The sequence below is a fragment of the Oncorhynchus kisutch genome, linkage group LG23 (assembly GCF_002021735.2).
Source record: "Oncorhynchus kisutch isolate 150728-3 linkage group LG23, Okis_V2, whole genome shotgun sequence".
Classification (NCBI taxonomy): domain Eukaryota; kingdom Metazoa; phylum Chordata; class Actinopteri; order Salmoniformes; family Salmonidae; genus Oncorhynchus; species Oncorhynchus kisutch.
This window is the reverse complement of record NC_034196.2, coordinates 18,091,471-18,108,906: the sequence shown is the minus strand read 5'-3', so window position 1 is coordinate 18,108,906 and position 17,436 is coordinate 18,091,471. Positions and strand designations below refer to the sequence as shown.

Genomic DNA, 17,436 nt, shown 5'->3' with positions numbered 1-17,436 from the left:
CATTGCGACATCGCCGAAGGCCCATCTACTAGGCCCGGCCCGCTAGCTGTCTGAATCGCCGTGTCTCCAACTCGCCTAGCGTAGTAGCTACTACTGAATCGTCTCCCTGACTCACCTATTGCTACTCATTGGACCCTATGATCACTTGGCTACACATGCCTCTCCCTAATGTCAATATGCCTTGTCTATTGCTGTTTTGGTTAGTGATTATTGTCTTATTTCACTATAGAGCCCCCAGCCCTGCCAAATATGCCTTAGATAGACCATTTGTCCCACCCCCACACATGCGGTGACCTCACCTGGCTTAACTGGTGCCTCTAGAGACAAAATCTCTCTCATCGTCACTCAATGCCTTGGTTAACCTCCACTGTACTCACATCCGACCATACCCTTGTCTATACATTATGCCTGGAATCTATTCTTCCATGCACAGAAATGTGCTCCTTTTACTCTCTGTTCTGAATGCACTAGACGACCAGTTCTTATAGCCTTTAGCCGTACTCTTATCCTACTCCTCCTCTGTTCCTCTGGTGATGTAGAGGTTAACCCAGGCCCTGCAGCCCCCAGCACCACTCCCATTCTCCAAGCGCTCTCATTTGTTGACTTCTGTAACCGTAAAAGCCTTGGTTTCATGCATGTTAACATCAGAAGCCTCTTCCCTAAGTTTGTTTTATTTGCTCCTTTAGCACACTCCGCCAACCCTGATGTCCTAGCCATGTCTGAATCCTGGCTTAGGAAGACCACCAAATATCCAGAAATGTCCATCCCCAACTACAACATTTTCTGACAAGATAGAACTGCCAAAGGGGGCGAAGTTGCAATCTACTGCAAAGATACCTGCAGAGTTCTGTCATACTATCCAGGTCTGTGCCCAAACAATTCAAGCTTCTACTTTTAAAAATCCACCTTTCCAGAAACAAGTCTCTCACCATTGCCACTTGTTATAGACCCCCCTCAGCCCACAGCTGTGCACTAGACACCATATGTGAATTGATTGCCCCCCATCTATCTTCAGAGTTTGTACTGTTAGGTGACCTAAACTGGGATATGCTTAACATCCCGGCCGTCCTACAATCTAAGCTAGATGCCCTCAATCTCACACAAATGATCAAGGAACCTACCAGGTACAACCCTAAATACGTAACCATGGGCACCCTCTTAGATATCATCCTGACCAACTTGCCCTCTAAATACACCTCTGCCGTCTTCAACCAGGATCTCAGCAATCACTGCCTCATTGCCTGAGTCCGTAATGGGTCCGCAGTCAAACGACCACCCCTCATTACTGTCAAACGCTCCCTAAAACACTTCAGCGAGCAGGCCTTTCTAATCGACCTGGCCCGGGTATCCTGGAAGGATATTGACTTCATCCCGTCAGTAGAGGATACCTGGTTGCTCTTTAAAAGTGCTTTTCTCTCCATCTTAAATAAGCATGCCCCATAAAAAAAATGTAGAACTAAGAACAGAGTCACGGCCGTCAAAAGAAGTGGTCCAAGGTTCAGCGTCGTCAGCGTACATTTTCTTTTATTTATATAAAATGTCGCCAACAAAACAAGAACTAACAAAACAACTGGGAAGCTTAACAGGGCTAAGTGCCACAAACAAAGTTAACGAAGCCTACCAAATGATGATTCCCAATCAGAGACAACGATAGACAGCTGTCCCTGATTGAGAACCATACCCGACCAACAGATAGAAACACAAATCATAGAAATGGAGGACATAGAATGCCCACCCAAATCACACCCTGACCAAATCAAAAATAGATTAAAAAAAGGCTCTCTAAGGTCAGGACGTGACAAACAGATAGTTCAAACAGTTCACTCCAGACCTGACTGCCCATGACAAGCACACAAAAACATCCTGTGGCGTTCTGCATTAGCATAGAATATCCCCCGCGATATGCAACTTTTCAGAGAAGTCAGGAACCAATATACACAGTCAGTTAGGAAAGCTCAGGATAGCTTTTTCAAACAGAAACAAGTTTTGTGACACTGTAAAGTCCACGGAGAATAAGAGCACCTCCTCCCAGCTGCCCACTGCACTAAGGCTAGGAAACACTGTCAACACCAATAAATCTACGATAATCGATCATTTCAATAAGCATTTTTCTACGGCTGGCCATGCTTTCCACCTGGCTACTCCTGCCCCGTCCAACAGCTCTGCAGCAACTTGCCCAAGCCCCCCAAATCCAGAAAGCTGATGTCCCGAAAGAGCTGCAAAATCTGGATCCCTACAAATCAGCTGCGCAAGACAATCTGGACCCTCTCTTCCAAAAATTATCCGCCAAAATTGTTGCAACCCCTATTACTAGCCTGTTCAACCTCTCTTTCGTATCGTCTGAGATCCCTAAAGATTGGAAAGCTGCCGCGGTCACCCCCCTCTTCAAAGGGGGAGACATTCTAGACTCAAACTGTTATAGACCTATATCCATCCTGCCCTGCCTTTCCAAAATCTTCGAAAGCCAAGTTAATAAACAGATCACCGACCATTTAGAATCCCACAGTACCTTCTCCGTTATGCAATCTGGTTTCCGAGCTGGTCACGGGTGCACCTCAGACACGCTCAAGGTCCTAAACAATATCACAACCTCCATCGATAAAAGACAGTACTGTGAAGCCGTCTTCATTGACCTGGCCAAGGCTTTTGACTCTGTCAATCACCGCATTCTTATCGGCAGACTCAATAGCCTTGGTTTCTCAAAAACTGCCTCACCTGGTTCACCAACTACTTCTCAGATAGAGTTCAGTGTGTCAAATCGGAGGGCCTGTTGTCCGGATCTCTGGTAGTCTCTATGGGGGTGCCACAGGGTTCAATTCCCGGGCCATCTCTTTCTCTGTATACATCAATGATGTCGCTCTTACTGCTAGTGATTCTCTGATCCACCTCTACGCAGACGACACCTTTCTGTATACTTCTGGCCCTTCAAACCTCCAAACGAGCGTCAATGCCATACAACACTTCTTCCATGGCCTCCAACTGCTCTTAAATACAAGTAAAACTAAATGCATGATCTAAAACTGATTGCTGCCCGCACCCGACCACCCGACTAGCATCCCTACTCTGGACGGTTCTGACTTAGAATATGTGAACAACTACAAATACCTAGGTGTCTGGTTAGACGGTAAACTCTCCTTCCAGACTCACATTAAGCATCTCCAATAAAAAAAAATGTATCTAGAATCGGCATCCTATTTCGCAGCATCCTTCACTCATTCTGCCAAATATACCCTTGTAAAACTGACTTATCCTACCGATCCTTGACGTCGGCAATGTAATTTACAAAATAGCCTCCAACACTCTACTCAGCAAACTGGATGTAGTCTATCACAGTGCCATCCGTTTTGTCACCAAAGCCCCATATACTACCCAGCACTGCAACCTGTATGCTCTCGTTGGCTGGCCCTCGCTACATATTTGTAGCCAAACCCACTGGCTCCATGTAATCTATAAGTCTTTGCTAGGTAAAGCCCTGCCTTATCGCAGCTCACTGGTCACCATAGCACCACCCACCCATAGCACGCGCTCCGGTAGGTATATTTCACTGGTCACCCCCAAAGCCAACTCCTCTTTGGCCGCCTTTCCTTCCAGTTCTCTGCTGCCAATGACTGGAACAAATTGCAAAAATAAGCATCAGCTGTCAGAGCAGCTTACCGATCACTGTACCTGTACACAGCCAATCTGTAAATCGCACACCCAACTACCTCATCCCCATAATGTTATTTATCTTCTTGCTCTTTTGCACCCCAGTATCTCTACTTGCACATCATAATCTGCACATGTCACGCCTGATCCCGCTTTTCCTCCCCCTCTCCAAGCCTGCTTGCCCAGCGCCCATGCATCAGCCTGCTCAACTAGGTGGGACGCCGGGTGGCTCCTAGAGGGAGGGGGTACTGTCACGCCTGTTCCCACTCTTCCTCCCCCTTGCACACGAGGGCACCAGGCTCTCCAGGATTACGCAATCAAGCCACCATCAGTACGCACACCTGCCTTTCCCCATAATGCGTATCTGCGCTCATTAGACTCAGTTGAACTCTATTACTTGTGTTATTGCCTTCCCTTCCCGGGGTGGCAGGATAGCCTAGTCGTTAGAGCGTTGGACTAGCAACCGAAAGGTTGCAAGTTTGAATCCCCGAGCTGACAAGGTACAAATCTGTCATTCTGCCCCTGAACAGGCAGTTAACCCACTGTTCCTAGGTCCTCATTGAAAATAAGAATTTGTTCTAAACTGACTTGCCTAGTAAAATAAAAACATATTGCTCTGTTCCCTAATTCAGGATTGATGTTTGTCATATGTCCTTATTTACCTGTGTGCTGACACTGTTCCTGTTGTGTTCTATGTCTGTTCCCTATTAAATATTTTGGAGTTTAGACCAAAAAGCACTATTTTAGTCTCATCAGACCATGACCTTCTCCCACTGGATCATCCAGATGGTCATTGGCAAACTTCAGACAGGCCTGAAAATGCGCTGGCTTGAGCTGGGGGACCTTGCGTGCGCTGCAGGATTTTAATCCATGACGGCATAGTGTGTTACTAATGGTTTTCTTTGAGACTGTGGTCCCAGCTCTCTTCAGGTCATTGACCAGGTCCTGCAGTGTAGTCCTGGGCTGATCCCTCACCTTCCTCATGATCATTGATGCCCCACGAGGTGAGATCTTGCATGGAGCCCCAGACTGTAGGTGATTGACCGTCATCTTGAACTTCTTCCATTTTCTAATAATTGCGCCAACAGTTGTTGCCTTCTCACCAAGCTGCTTGCCTATTGTCCTGTAGCCCATCCCAGCCTTGTGCAGGTCTACATTTTATCCCTGATGTCCTTACATAGCTCTCTGGTCTTGGCCATTGTGGAGAGGTTGGAGTCTATTTGGTTGAGTGTGTGGACAGGTGTCTTTTATACAGGTAACGAGTTCAAACAGGTGCAGTTGATACAGGTAATGAGTGGAGAGACGGCATTCTTACTGGTTGGTAGGTGATCAAATACTTATGTCATGCAATAAAATGCTAATTAATTACTTAAAAATCATACAATGTGATTTTATGGATTTTTGTTTTTGATTCCGTCTCTCACAGTTGAAGTATACCTATGATAAAAATTACAGACCTCTACATGCTCTGTAAGTAGGAAAAGTGTATCAAATACTTGTTCTCCCCACGGTATGTTATTTCATAGTTTTGATGTCTTCACTGTTATTCTAATACACTACGGGTCAAAAGTTTTCTTTATTTTTACTATTTTCTACATTTTTTTAAATTAGTGACATCATTATTCCCATACAAGGCATAAAGGTTAAGTTACAAGAAAATACTAACATTAACAAAACATTAAGTATCTAAGTATGATCAGAAAGCGAGAGAGATAGACAAAGAAACCAGGGAGAGAGAAAGAGAGTAGTGTTGTCACAATACCAGAATTTTGACTTCGATACTGATAACAGGTTCAGTATCACGATACTCAATACCACAATCATACCAAAACAATACCAAAGGGGGAAAAAAAGGTGTATTAGCCAAAGTCACAGCATGGCACTTGAGCCAGACATATAAGCTCAGCTATTGCTCTGTTCAGTCATTGGGCATCTTTTGAGTTCAATATCATTACATTAAAAATTTGATGCCAACATTTTTCAGAGACAGCCATATATGAATACATGAATCAATTAATTTAACATTAATTTTAGCAATCTAACTACAATACATAACAACATAAAGGTAATAATTTATTTGAATGGTAAATCTCTGTTGATAAACTGGGTAAATCAAGATGTAGCATAGGCCTATCCACAATACAGGTGAATTCATATGCCATATGAGTGTGCGCGTACATTGAGTTATTGAGCTTATTTTCGATGATTTCATGTGGCTACAGATGACAAACAATCTGGGACTCATTTGGGATGTATTTTATTATAGTGATCAATAACATTTGCATAGAAGTAGCAATCTCTTCTTTTATAAAATTGCGTGCTGTCTCTTTAAACATAGTAATGGCGTCATTCACGACGAGGCACACGCCCACTTGTGGTGCACGACTCCGGGATTGTTGCTCGACTCCCAAAACACACTGAAACGGATACGCACACACGTACACAACATGCAATTATTGCAAAGTCCTACTAGGAAGACACGATTTGCATTCTAGAAGACTGACATGAGCATGATGCTGCCCATTTGCTCATCAACTTAGCCTATAAAAGGCCTATTTGGTTTGAATGTGGAAGGTGATGTGTAGGAACTAGAATATTTCAGTAATATTTCTGAGATGGGATGATGCAGCACACTTTACTATTTGCCATGTTATAGACAAATTCTGATGGGTATCACTAGAGACGTTGGTTATGTCATTCTTTTAAGATTATTCTATTGATTTTTAAAGCAATCCACGATTGTGCACCCCAATACATGTCAGAAATGCTTTTAAATGATGTACCCAGTAGGTCCCTTAGGTCTTCTGACACTGTCCTTTTAACTATCCCAAAGCCGAGGACCAAGAGGCATGGAGAGGCAGCCTTTAGATATTATACCCTCAGCCTCTGGAATAGCCTGTCAGAGAACCTTAGATCACATATTTTTAGCTTTGCTTTTCCTTTTTAGTCATTCCGTTTAGATATTCCGTCATTCCATTTTGTCATTCTTTAGTTTTTTATCTTGTGTTTGTTCTGTAGTAAATATTTCAGCTTTAAGTTTCATTATTTTATTTTTTTCCCTGTGAAGGACAATGCTTTGCATTCCAAGACTGAAATGTGAAGTATAAATAAAGCTTGATTTGATTATTATCCAAGCATGTGCGTTATTCTAGAGCACGATTCACACAGGATTTGTTTTTCCAAATTGCTCCCAGTAATTCTTAATTTTTTCACATGACATGAACTCTTATGAAGGAAGCCTGGAGGTTTTTATTCTAGGCATGAAGATATTTCAACATCATGTCTAGACGATAATAAGCTACTCTGATAGTGGCCTATAGGTGTCCCCATAACATTTAAATTGATTCAGTGAGATCAGGTTAGTTACAACTAGGGTTGGAGCGAAAACCTACAGGAAGGTAGCTCTCCAGTAACATGGTTGGAGAGCCCTGACCTAGGTCATCAACAGCCCACCAGGGTTTCATTAAATAAACTATAGGCACAATACTTTTTATTGCACATCTAGGCCTATTTTCTGTGAATTTCCGAGGCATTGTAAGACAAAACACTGAAAGATTACCAAGATGTAGCCTATGTGCATTAATCCGACTGTATGTCTGCCTGCCCCGATGCCCGCTCTCCCTCACTGGCTCAACTGCTATTTCTCTTCGCTATGAAAAACGCTAGTGTGTGTTTGGTTTTCAGTATGTTGTGTGTATGTCACGCCCTGACCAGAGAGATCCTTTTTTTCTCTATGTTGGTTAGGTCAGGGTGTGACTCGGGTGGGTTATCTAGGTTATTATTTGTCTTTGTTGGCCTGGTATGGTTCCCAATCAGAGGCAGCTGTTTATCGTTGTCTCTGATTGAGGATCATATTAAGGCAGCCTTTTCCACTGGGTTTTTGTGGGATCTTGTTTGTTTGTGTGTAGTTGCCAGTGTGCACTGCATTTGACTTCACGTTTCGTTTTTGTTCTGTATTGTTTTGGTGAGTTTCTTTGATTAAACATGTGGAACTCTACGCACGCTGTGCCTTGGTCCGTTAATTCTACAAACGACCGTGACAGAAGATCTCACCACTCACGGACCAAGCAGCGTGCACAGGAGGAGAGGGTATCCTGGGCCTGGGAGGATATCCAGGAGGTAAAGACATCCTGGACTTGGGAGGAGATAATGGCAGAAGACGAAAGCCTTCCATGGAAGCAGACGCAAGCGGTGAAGGAAGGACAACGACTTGGTCCGACATTCATTACGAACAACGTGACAGAATATCCCATCAAAACAGGACCAAGCAGCGTGCCCAGGAGGAGAAGACATTCTGGACTTGGGAGGAAATTATGCAAGTGGTGAGGGAAGGACAGCGACAATGCGGCCACAATGGAAGCCCAGGAAGCAGCCTCAAAAAACATTTGGGCGGAGGCACACGGGGTGGTGGGCAAAGTTGAGGTGTGAGTCAAAGACCGTCGAGGAGTTATTGAACAAATTGGAGGAGAGTGAACGGAGGGGAGAGTTAGAGACCTTCGAGGAGTTGTTGGACAAATTGGAGGAGAGTGAAGCGAGAGAGCTATTGGTTTGACGTAGTATGCACAGCATTCACCCTGAAGAGTGTGTTAGCCGTCCAATGCCACCTGTGCCAGCTCCCCATTCTCATCCTGAGGAGCATATCATTTGTCCGGTACCACGTGGGCCGGTTCTACGCACCAGGTCTCCAGTGTGCCTGCACAGCCCAGTACTTCCTGTGCTAGCTCACCGTGCGGAGTGTGTCATCGTTCCTGCACCATCTGTGCCAGTTCTACACACCAGGGCTCCAGTACGCCTCCACAGCCCAGTACATCCTGTGCCTGCTCCTCACACTCTCCCTCAAGTGCGCCTCCCCAGTCAGGTACGTCCTGTGCCTGCTCCTCGCACCCTCCCTGAAGTGCGTGTCCCCAGTCAGGTACGTCCTGTGCCTGCTCCCCGCACTCGCCCTGAAGTGCGTGTCTCCAGTCCAGAGCTTCAGGCGACGGTCCCCAGTCCAGAGCTTCCGGTGACGAGTCCCATTCCAGAGCTTCCGGCGACGAGTCCCAGTCCAGAGCTTCCGGCGACGAGTCACAGTCTGGAACCTCCTGAGACGGTCCAGAGTCCGGAACCTCCTGAGATGGTCCACGGTCCGGAACCTCCTGCGACGGTCCACAGTCCAGAGCCTCCTGCGAGGGTTCCCAGTCCAGAGCCTCCAGCGAGGGTTAATGATGGGTTACCATCATTAAGTTTGCTGATGACACAACAGTGGTAGGCCTGATCACCGACAATGAGACAGCCTATAAGAAGGAGGTCAGAGACCTGACCGTGTGGTGCAAGGACAACAACCTCTCCCTCAACGTGATCAAGACAAAGGAATTGATTGTGGACTACAGGAAAAGGAGGACTGAGCACGCCCTCTTTCTCATCTACGGGGCTGTAGTGGAGCAGGTTGAGAGCAAGGCACTACAGAGGGTAGTGCGTGCGAGCCAGTACATCACCAGGGCCAAGCTTCCTGCCATCCAGGGCTTCTAAACCAGGAGGTGTCAGAGGAAGGCCCTAAAAATTGTCAACGACTCCATCCACCCTAGTCATAGACTGTTCTCTCTGCTACCGCACGGCAAGCGGTACCGGAGCGCCAAGTCTAGGTCCAAGAGGCTTCTAAACAGCTTCTACCCCCAAGCCATAAGACTCCTGAACAGCTACTAAAATGGTTACCCAGACAATTTGCATTCCCCCCCCCCTCCCCCCCACGCTGCTGCTACTCTCTGTTATTATATATGTATAGTCACTTTGATAACTCTACCTACATGTACATATTACCACAATTACCTCAACACCGTTGCACTGTACATTGACTCTGTACCGGTACCCCCTGTATATAGCCCCACTATTGTTATTTACTGCTGATTTTTTATTATTTGTTATTCTTTTCTCTTACTTTTTTTGGTATTTTCTTAAAACTGCATTGTTGGTTAAGGGCTTGTAAGTAAGCATTTCACTGTGTGGTCTACACCTGTTGTATTCGGCGCATGTGACAAATAACATTTGATTTGATTTGCAGTGAATTGATGTAAGCTAGCAAGGAAAGTTAGACTACAAAATTGGAAGCTACCGGTATCTTCTTGCTCTAGCCTGTAATGACGTTGTTTTGTGAACAGTAACTATGTTTGAACATTTCTACATGCCATGTTGCATTATTCAAGTGTGTTAACTTCTGTGCAGCATGAGTGGGGAGCAGTGGAGGCTGGTGGGATGAGCTATTGAAGGACGGCTCATTGTAATGACTGGAATAGAATTCGAGCCATTACAGCCCAGACTCCCAGTGCTCTAGCAATGAGTAAGTGGAGCAGGCAAGAGGCATGAACGGTGCGCCCGCGCTATAAGGGGACATTGGCTGCGCTGATAAACAGACTTTATGACGTGAGACACATTTGACAGAAGAACCTAAAATAACAACAATTCTAGTACCGAACCATTTTTCATGTTCAAGTATCCAAGAAGTTTCAGTACACCATGCAACACAGAGAGTGCATCTCACCACGGCAGGTCAGGAACAAAGAGCAAGAGACAATTAATCTAAGTCTCTTTAATAACATCTGAGTTGTTTGGATTTAAAATCTGAGTTGTTGACCAATCACAATACCATTGAATTAACCTCCAATCAGATATGCAACCTACAGAATGTAAAGTCAACAGCACTTACTGCTTCACAGAGGTGTGACAGAATGGGGGATTTGGAGAGCAATACAGAGAAGGAGACAATAAAAATTTTGCGTGGAGTTTATAAGAGTCACTTCGGGGGCCGCCCTACTGGAGAACTAATCAAAAGCATACGTTCATATTCAGAGGTACTCTCTATAACTCTAAATATGGCCCCTACACAAACACAACAACAGGCACCCACACACACACAAGTCCCTGAACACACCAAGTTTGTCATAAATCAAAGAGAAATTTCAGCACTTTACCACATGAATCCAGAGAAAGCAGAACAAGTTTCAATTAAAACCTATGACACCCATCACAGCTTCAAAGCATCAACTGTTCAATAATCATTTCCTGTCTTTTAAATGTTTAGCTGACAACTCTTTATGCCTACTGCTTTGATCAAAGCAGCACACCAACAGAGCATACTAAATACTTGCATTTGCATAGTGGGAAATGCAGAATAGGTACCAAACAACCAACCCAGTACTACTCTCTCTGGGATTTGGGGAAAATACAAAAAACTTACAGTCAAACAAGCACTTTGCCTGAGTTTATTTTTTATTTTTTAAGGGACAGGTACAAGTCCCCCTTCAACACTTCTGATTGGGCAGACATTTGGCTGAGCAAGGGCAGACTGGCCAGAGATAAGAGCTGCACAATGTCATGCCTTATCTGTCCATAGTGTGCAGACGCCCGCTGCTGGCATTGGCACAAGGAGATCGCCATTTTGATGAAGAGTTTATATCAGTGTCCGCTACTAATGAGCCATTCAAGGCTCACACCACAGCCACTGACCAGCCTGACCTGGGGGACCCAGGAGCACAGTAGCCAGTAGGTTACTGTAAATGTACAGTAAAATACTGTCAGCACAGAAGCCAGTAAATTACTGTAGATTTACTTGCCTTTACAAATTGACAGCATATTGCTGTAACACCTGACTACAGCAACATTCTGTATTTCTAGAATTTACAGTGCATTACTGGAAGCACAATGGTTAGTAAAGTGTTGCAGATTCACAGTGCAGCTACCTAGTGCCAACGATGGGCAGTATTCACTAGCCTGAAGTGCAATTGATGTATTTTGTAACAGTTGAATTAGAATACATGTGTTTTTTATTTTCTAATACAAAAATAAACTTGCAAGTAGCCCGCTTAACTACAGCAATATTCTTGGTAACGGCAACGTAAACATTTTACTTGCCACCAGCTTCCTGTACGTTACTGTAATATCAGAGTAACGATACAGTACAATACTGTAAAATTAGCCTACTAGACTGTAAGAAAGAAAATGCTACAGTAATTACATGGGATTGGTGCAAGCAGGTTTGCTGTTAGGTATTTGTATATTACAGCATATTTACTAATATTTGGTGTTTTATATCACTTGCTCTTCGAGAGGCCTAAACAAAGGCTTCCAAACTGTCTGTGATTACAAGGCAAAACAGAAAAAAAGTAATAAAGCCTCTTAGAAGGCAACCCTCAAAATATGTTAATGAGCCAGAGACTCCTTCCCTGAGCACAACATTATTCCACAATGCACCATAATTCACAATATGCTGCTGTAAATACACAGCCAAACTGATAACACAGTACTTTTATGTAACATTTTATTGTAAAATTACAGTAATCGCTGTAATTTCACAGCAGTGTAGCGGAATGCCATTGAGCCCTCATAATGCATTTCTCTTTACAGTACCATACTGTAATATAGAATTACAGTAGCTAACTGTAAATGTTTTGCTGTAGATTTACAGCAATTTGTTAGTGATATGCACTGACTAACCGCACATCCAACCCTTACACACACGCACACACACACACACACACACACACACACACACACGCACACACACACACGCACGCACACACACACAGGGCTACTGTTCTATTATATACTATTGATTCCAGTACCCATTTTATATTTGTAAATACAGTGTAAATACAGTCCATTACCTCTTCTATTACTTCTACTACTTGTTATTTTTTACTCAACTCTTTTCATTGTTTTTATTGATTATTGACTAATGTACTGCATTGTTGAGGGAGCTAGCACATAAGCATTTGCTGTACCTTTTTGTACCTGCTGTAAACTGTGTATGTGATGAATACATTTGACGTGATTTGAAGCATCTCCTTGCAGATGAGAAACAAACTATTGTAAATGTTAGCCGCAAAATATGTTTCCTAGATATTAAATATTAAATAGGTTTAAGTTAAATGGTTTCCTAGATGAAAGTGTGCCTACATCAACATTAGGTTATGCATAGCCTATATTAGACTGAGCTAGATGTGTTTTACAGTGCTTTGAAATGCTGTATGTCTTGTCGCATGAGGGGAGTGCCTTGTTAACAACTTACTTCAAGAACAACATAACTTGCAAACTGGAAAGAATCCTTTGGCTCTCTAATAGTTTTACATGACACTGCTGCCATGATTTACTCCAGAGATTACATCAAAATCTACAAACAAGAAAAGTTATCCACTTGCAAACATTATCATAAGCCATCAAACGCTTTCTCTTCCTTCCAGGGATGACTGGGAGAGAGCGAGAACGAGAGAGAAGAGATGAGCAAAATACTGTAGCATAGCTAGTCCCACTCAGCGCTGCTAGAGTCAAAGAGAATAAAAGAGAGGCAGTCAGAAATGAATTGCTAATTGCAACAGTGAGATAGAAATCAGTCTGGAGTCGCGTCACTACGTCTCCCTGGTCCTGCCACCCAGTCTGGCTGCAGTCTACAGGGCTGGCTCTGCTGTAGTGTGGGGAAGTGTGCTATTTAGACTCCCAGCGCCATTTTTAACAGAGGCAGCCGGGGCTTTCTTTCGGTTTGTCATTTCCCTCTATAAGGCCCTACTAAGGAGCTGTCTGTCATCTCTATCCATCTCTCCCTGTTTTGTCTTTCTCTCTGCATCTTGCCATATTGTATTTCTCTATCTCTCTCACTCTCTTTAGTCCCCTCCCTCTTTCTGCATCTACCTCTCCTTTGCATCATCTCCTATCTCAGTCTCTCCATCTCTCTGCCTCATCCCTCAATGCATCCTCTTTCTCTCTCTCTCCTTCCCTCTCCTTTCATCCCCCTCTCTTTCACTGCACCCCTTTCCCGATTCGCCCCCCACTGTGCCACTGATATGCTCTTGGAGAGTTACATAATCCCCTCACACCACCACCACCATCATCTGCAACCCTCCCCACCCTTCAGCCTCCAGCATGGCTTCCTGAGGATGTGGTCCCAGTGGCTCCCCTGCCTGCTGTTCTGCTACTCGCCCTCCCTCCCTTCCATCTCCCTCCATATGTCTGCTTCCCCCAAGGTCCCCTTCAGGCTCCCCTCCCTTTCAGGCGGTTGACTAATCGCTTTTGTACTTTTCCTTCAGTCTGTGGAGAGGGACCCGGCTAGGAGTCGACAACCGTCACGTCAGGCTCCCACAGCGAACTAATTGCAGCTGGGAGCCGATATAGTCACTACAGCCCCCCTGGAAGAAGGAAGGAGGAACTGTGGCAGGCTCCTATGGAGAACTACAGCAGAAGGGGACAATAATCAATACATTGCCGCTTTAGGGGAAGAACAATTAAGAGTCTCCTATGGAGCTACTGCAAAGAAGAAGGCAGGAGTCAACACAGCCCCCCGTTGGAAATGACTGGCCTGCAATGAGTTCTACAGTCGACACAGCCCCCCGTTGGGACACCCCCAGAGAGAGACTGTAAAGCTGACAGCCCCCATGGAACTACAGAACAGAAGTCTGGAGCCCAACTACCGTCTGGACTGGAGCGCAAATGGAGGCCCTCAACAGGGATTTAAACCAGTGAGACCCAGACAGGACACAGATCCCCAACCAGAATCCACTACAGAGGGCTAGACTGTCAACAGACAGTACAGTCGCAACCTCAGCCTCTCACAAGTGATTGGAGTCAACAAAATGCTGTGTTCAGCAGCATTACTACATAGTATTCCCATGTTGAAATCTTGAGGGGCTCATAAAATACTCCAATAAATGTTTTGGCATGAATAAAGTTATTTTTTTAATGTGTTGGTTATGTTTTTGGCTGCTTTCTTTTTTCATCGTGAGCCAAATACATCAAATGTGCATACTAAGTACAAAGTACCACTTGAGCACAGGGTGGATATAAGTGTATGAACCTGGGGGTCTTCTGGAATGGCCTGCACCACATCTGCTTCATCTGACTACTTAACCAACTGACAATAAGCATCACCCAAAGGATCCACCACAACTGTTAGCAGGCTAAGCATAATACAATACCTGTCAGAGCATGCAGATACTTTTACATTGCCTACATGACACTCCAGCTAGCTGCCAACTAGCAACTACAGCCATTTATCATACCTAAAAATATACATGCAACGCAAAAAAAAGTCTACCCTGCCTATAGCATATACCAGTACAATAATAAATGGATGCACACATGTATCATTTAGTCCTTATCCTTTACAAGTTTAAAATAAATTAGGCTTTAGGAATTATTGTCAGTTAGGCCCAAAATTAAACAATATCTCTGTACCTAAACGATATCCTATTATACAGACTCATCCAATCAACTGGAAATCCTAATGGTTTACAGAGAGAGAATAAAGCTCTCGGTTGGTTTTTCAAAAATAGTTTAGAATAACAAAGTCTTGACAGGTCAAATTGAAGATGAATGGCATTTTTTTCTTTTTACATTGCTTACTCTGAAGGAAAGAACCTCTAGGCTTCAATTCAATATCAGTCTCCAAGTCAAGTCTAGCACACTAGCTGTCAACCAACCACATTTTCACTAACACAACAATTTAAAAGAGATGGAAGTTGGAGGTTCAACCAAACATTGGTCTTACCTGTAGTGGCGATGGCAAGGCAGAGTAGAAGTAGAGGTAAACGCGACATGTTGCTGCTCTCCATCTCAAAGTCAGCTATCTGCGGGAGTCTCAAAGAAGCACTGGCCGGTGTCTAGGTGCTTGGGCAGTGAGAGCAGTGTCCAATGGCAGCACGGCTGTGACTGTGGTGACAGTGGTTCTGCTCCAGAAGGGTGACCACACAAATCCAGCCTTGATAGGTCAAAGGTTAGCTAAGAGAAAAGAGGCAGGGTGTCAGTTGGAGATAGCCGACTGCCAAGCAAAGTCATAGGGAGAATCTCAATTGCATACTCCTCGCGTCCTTTCTCCACTCTCCTCCCGCCTCCTTCTCAAAACCCATTGGATGAAAAAGCGAGGTCCCTCCCCTCTGACCTTCTCCTCCAATGGGTTTTGAGAAAGAGGCGAGAGGAGAGAGGATGCGAGGAGTATGCAATTGAGATGCTACCATAGATGAGGTGATTCAAATAATACTGACACGGTACAACCAATAAGAAATAGTGCATACCTCTGATATAACTGATGTTGAACATTTATATCATCACATAACAGTAGAATATAACTGATGTTGAACATGTATATTACCACATCACAGTAGAATTAATATAATTTCAATGCACATACTTTTTCTTTGCCATAATTAAAAAATACAAATTAATCAATGTGATACTCATTCTCTACAGTCAATGCTGGCAAGCTTTACAAATCCCCTCAAGGAACCTTTGCCATTGAAAATGAAATGGTGAGATGGTGTTGCCAAGATAAACTGCATCACTTTATCTTTGATCTATTTTTCTGTATTTTATCTAGGACAGTGCTATGCTATGTGAGCTTATTATAGGATTTAATTTTCTCTCCTGAGGGCCTGTTCCTAAACGGGAAGGATGAGATGCAGCACGCTGATTAACATCTTTAAAAGTGATGATTAACAAGGCCATTTCTAATAAATGTATTGCTCTCTACTGTGCTGCTCTCTACTCAGCTACCCCCCCATTTTCTAGTAAAGTGCTTGATTACAACTGTTGCTATGATACCTAATCAAGATTCAAAATATGATAATCACTTAATTCTTGACAAATATGACCAACTACAGCACGTGCAACAAGCAGTGGGTGGTTTATCATTTTAAGGGTATGGAATAACTATATATTAAATCAGCATGTGAATACAGAGAATCCTGAGGGGAGAGACTGCTCTATTTATAAGGATGCAGCACAAAATGAGTTGAAATAACTTTTACTTTTACAGTTTCGCACAACAAAAAGTATTGCTCCTCCCTTGTTATGTGTTGCCATTTGAAGTAAAACACAGGGAATGTATTGTGTTAATTAACAATGCATGCTAGAATAAGCTTGTACAATATCAAGCATGGAACTTCTTGATTATTAATCATGTAAAAACATTGTAATGATAGGTTACAAACGTATTAAGTTTATACTTCCAATGGGACTATCTGTTCTTGCACAGCCCAGTTTTATTCACATTATGGCGCAGAGCTCTATGGGTAATCCAGTTGTCAGTAACTGCTGGCCCAGTCTGTCAGGAAATGGTACGGCGTCGCTTTCTTTAAATAATATTACAATGCTGAGATCTGATAAACGGGAGAAACTGCTCTCTTGCTGTTCAGATACTGCGAGGGGAAAATACTTTCAACTGTTTATATGCAACCAAAGCAAAACAAATGTAACTTTGGATACTTCCTTAGCCAGACAGACCCGAATAATTGATGCCTAATAACGCTGACATTGTGTTGAACATCAGAACCATAGTGGTCCATACATTTTTTTTAAATAAACAAATCACTATAACTATAGAAAATGGACATTAGAAAGTAGTTCAATATTTCAGGCAAGCTGAAGACAGGCTATTGAAGTGAAACAAAATAAAAAAACGTTACTTTTTAATTTGACTGATATAAATAGGATGAAAAAGTGAAACTCGTCGTTAATATTTGGTTGCATATACAGCTACAGGCTAATATACGTTTTTCCTGACAATAGCTCACAGTTGACAACTTTGTAACACTTGTTAACACGTTATTTTACGTAATTGTCACCTACCATTGGCTTTAAATAAACAACACAACAAGGGAATACATTGTATCAGTGACAACAACTAAAGCTGACAACAAATCATTGATATAACTCACATATGAATGGAGAATGGCCGGGTGTAGGCTAATCCACGAGCGCGTGAGAAGCGGTCAGTCATGTAAACTTTCAGAAAATGTCTAGTGTGGCCAGGCGGGCGAGCACAGATTTACTTTA

At 43.5% G+C, this 17,436-nt stretch overlaps 1 protein-coding gene across 1 annotated transcript in view; it reads right to left on the bottom strand.

The window, feature by feature from the left end:
• LOC109876023 (endoglin) overlaps positions 1 to 17,436 on the bottom strand; it is a 63,705-nt gene extending 46,269 nt beyond the window's left edge. Inside the window, exons 1-2 of the mRNA XM_020468501.2 lie at positions 17,319 to 17,436; positions 15,155 to 15,384 (exon numbers count right to left, since the gene is read on the bottom strand). Coding sequence (XP_020324090.1) covers positions 15,155 to 15,218 — 64 coding nt within the window. The 5' untranslated portion in view covers positions 15,219 to 15,384; positions 17,319 to 17,436. The remainder of the gene's footprint in view (positions 1 to 15,154; positions 15,385 to 17,318) is intronic.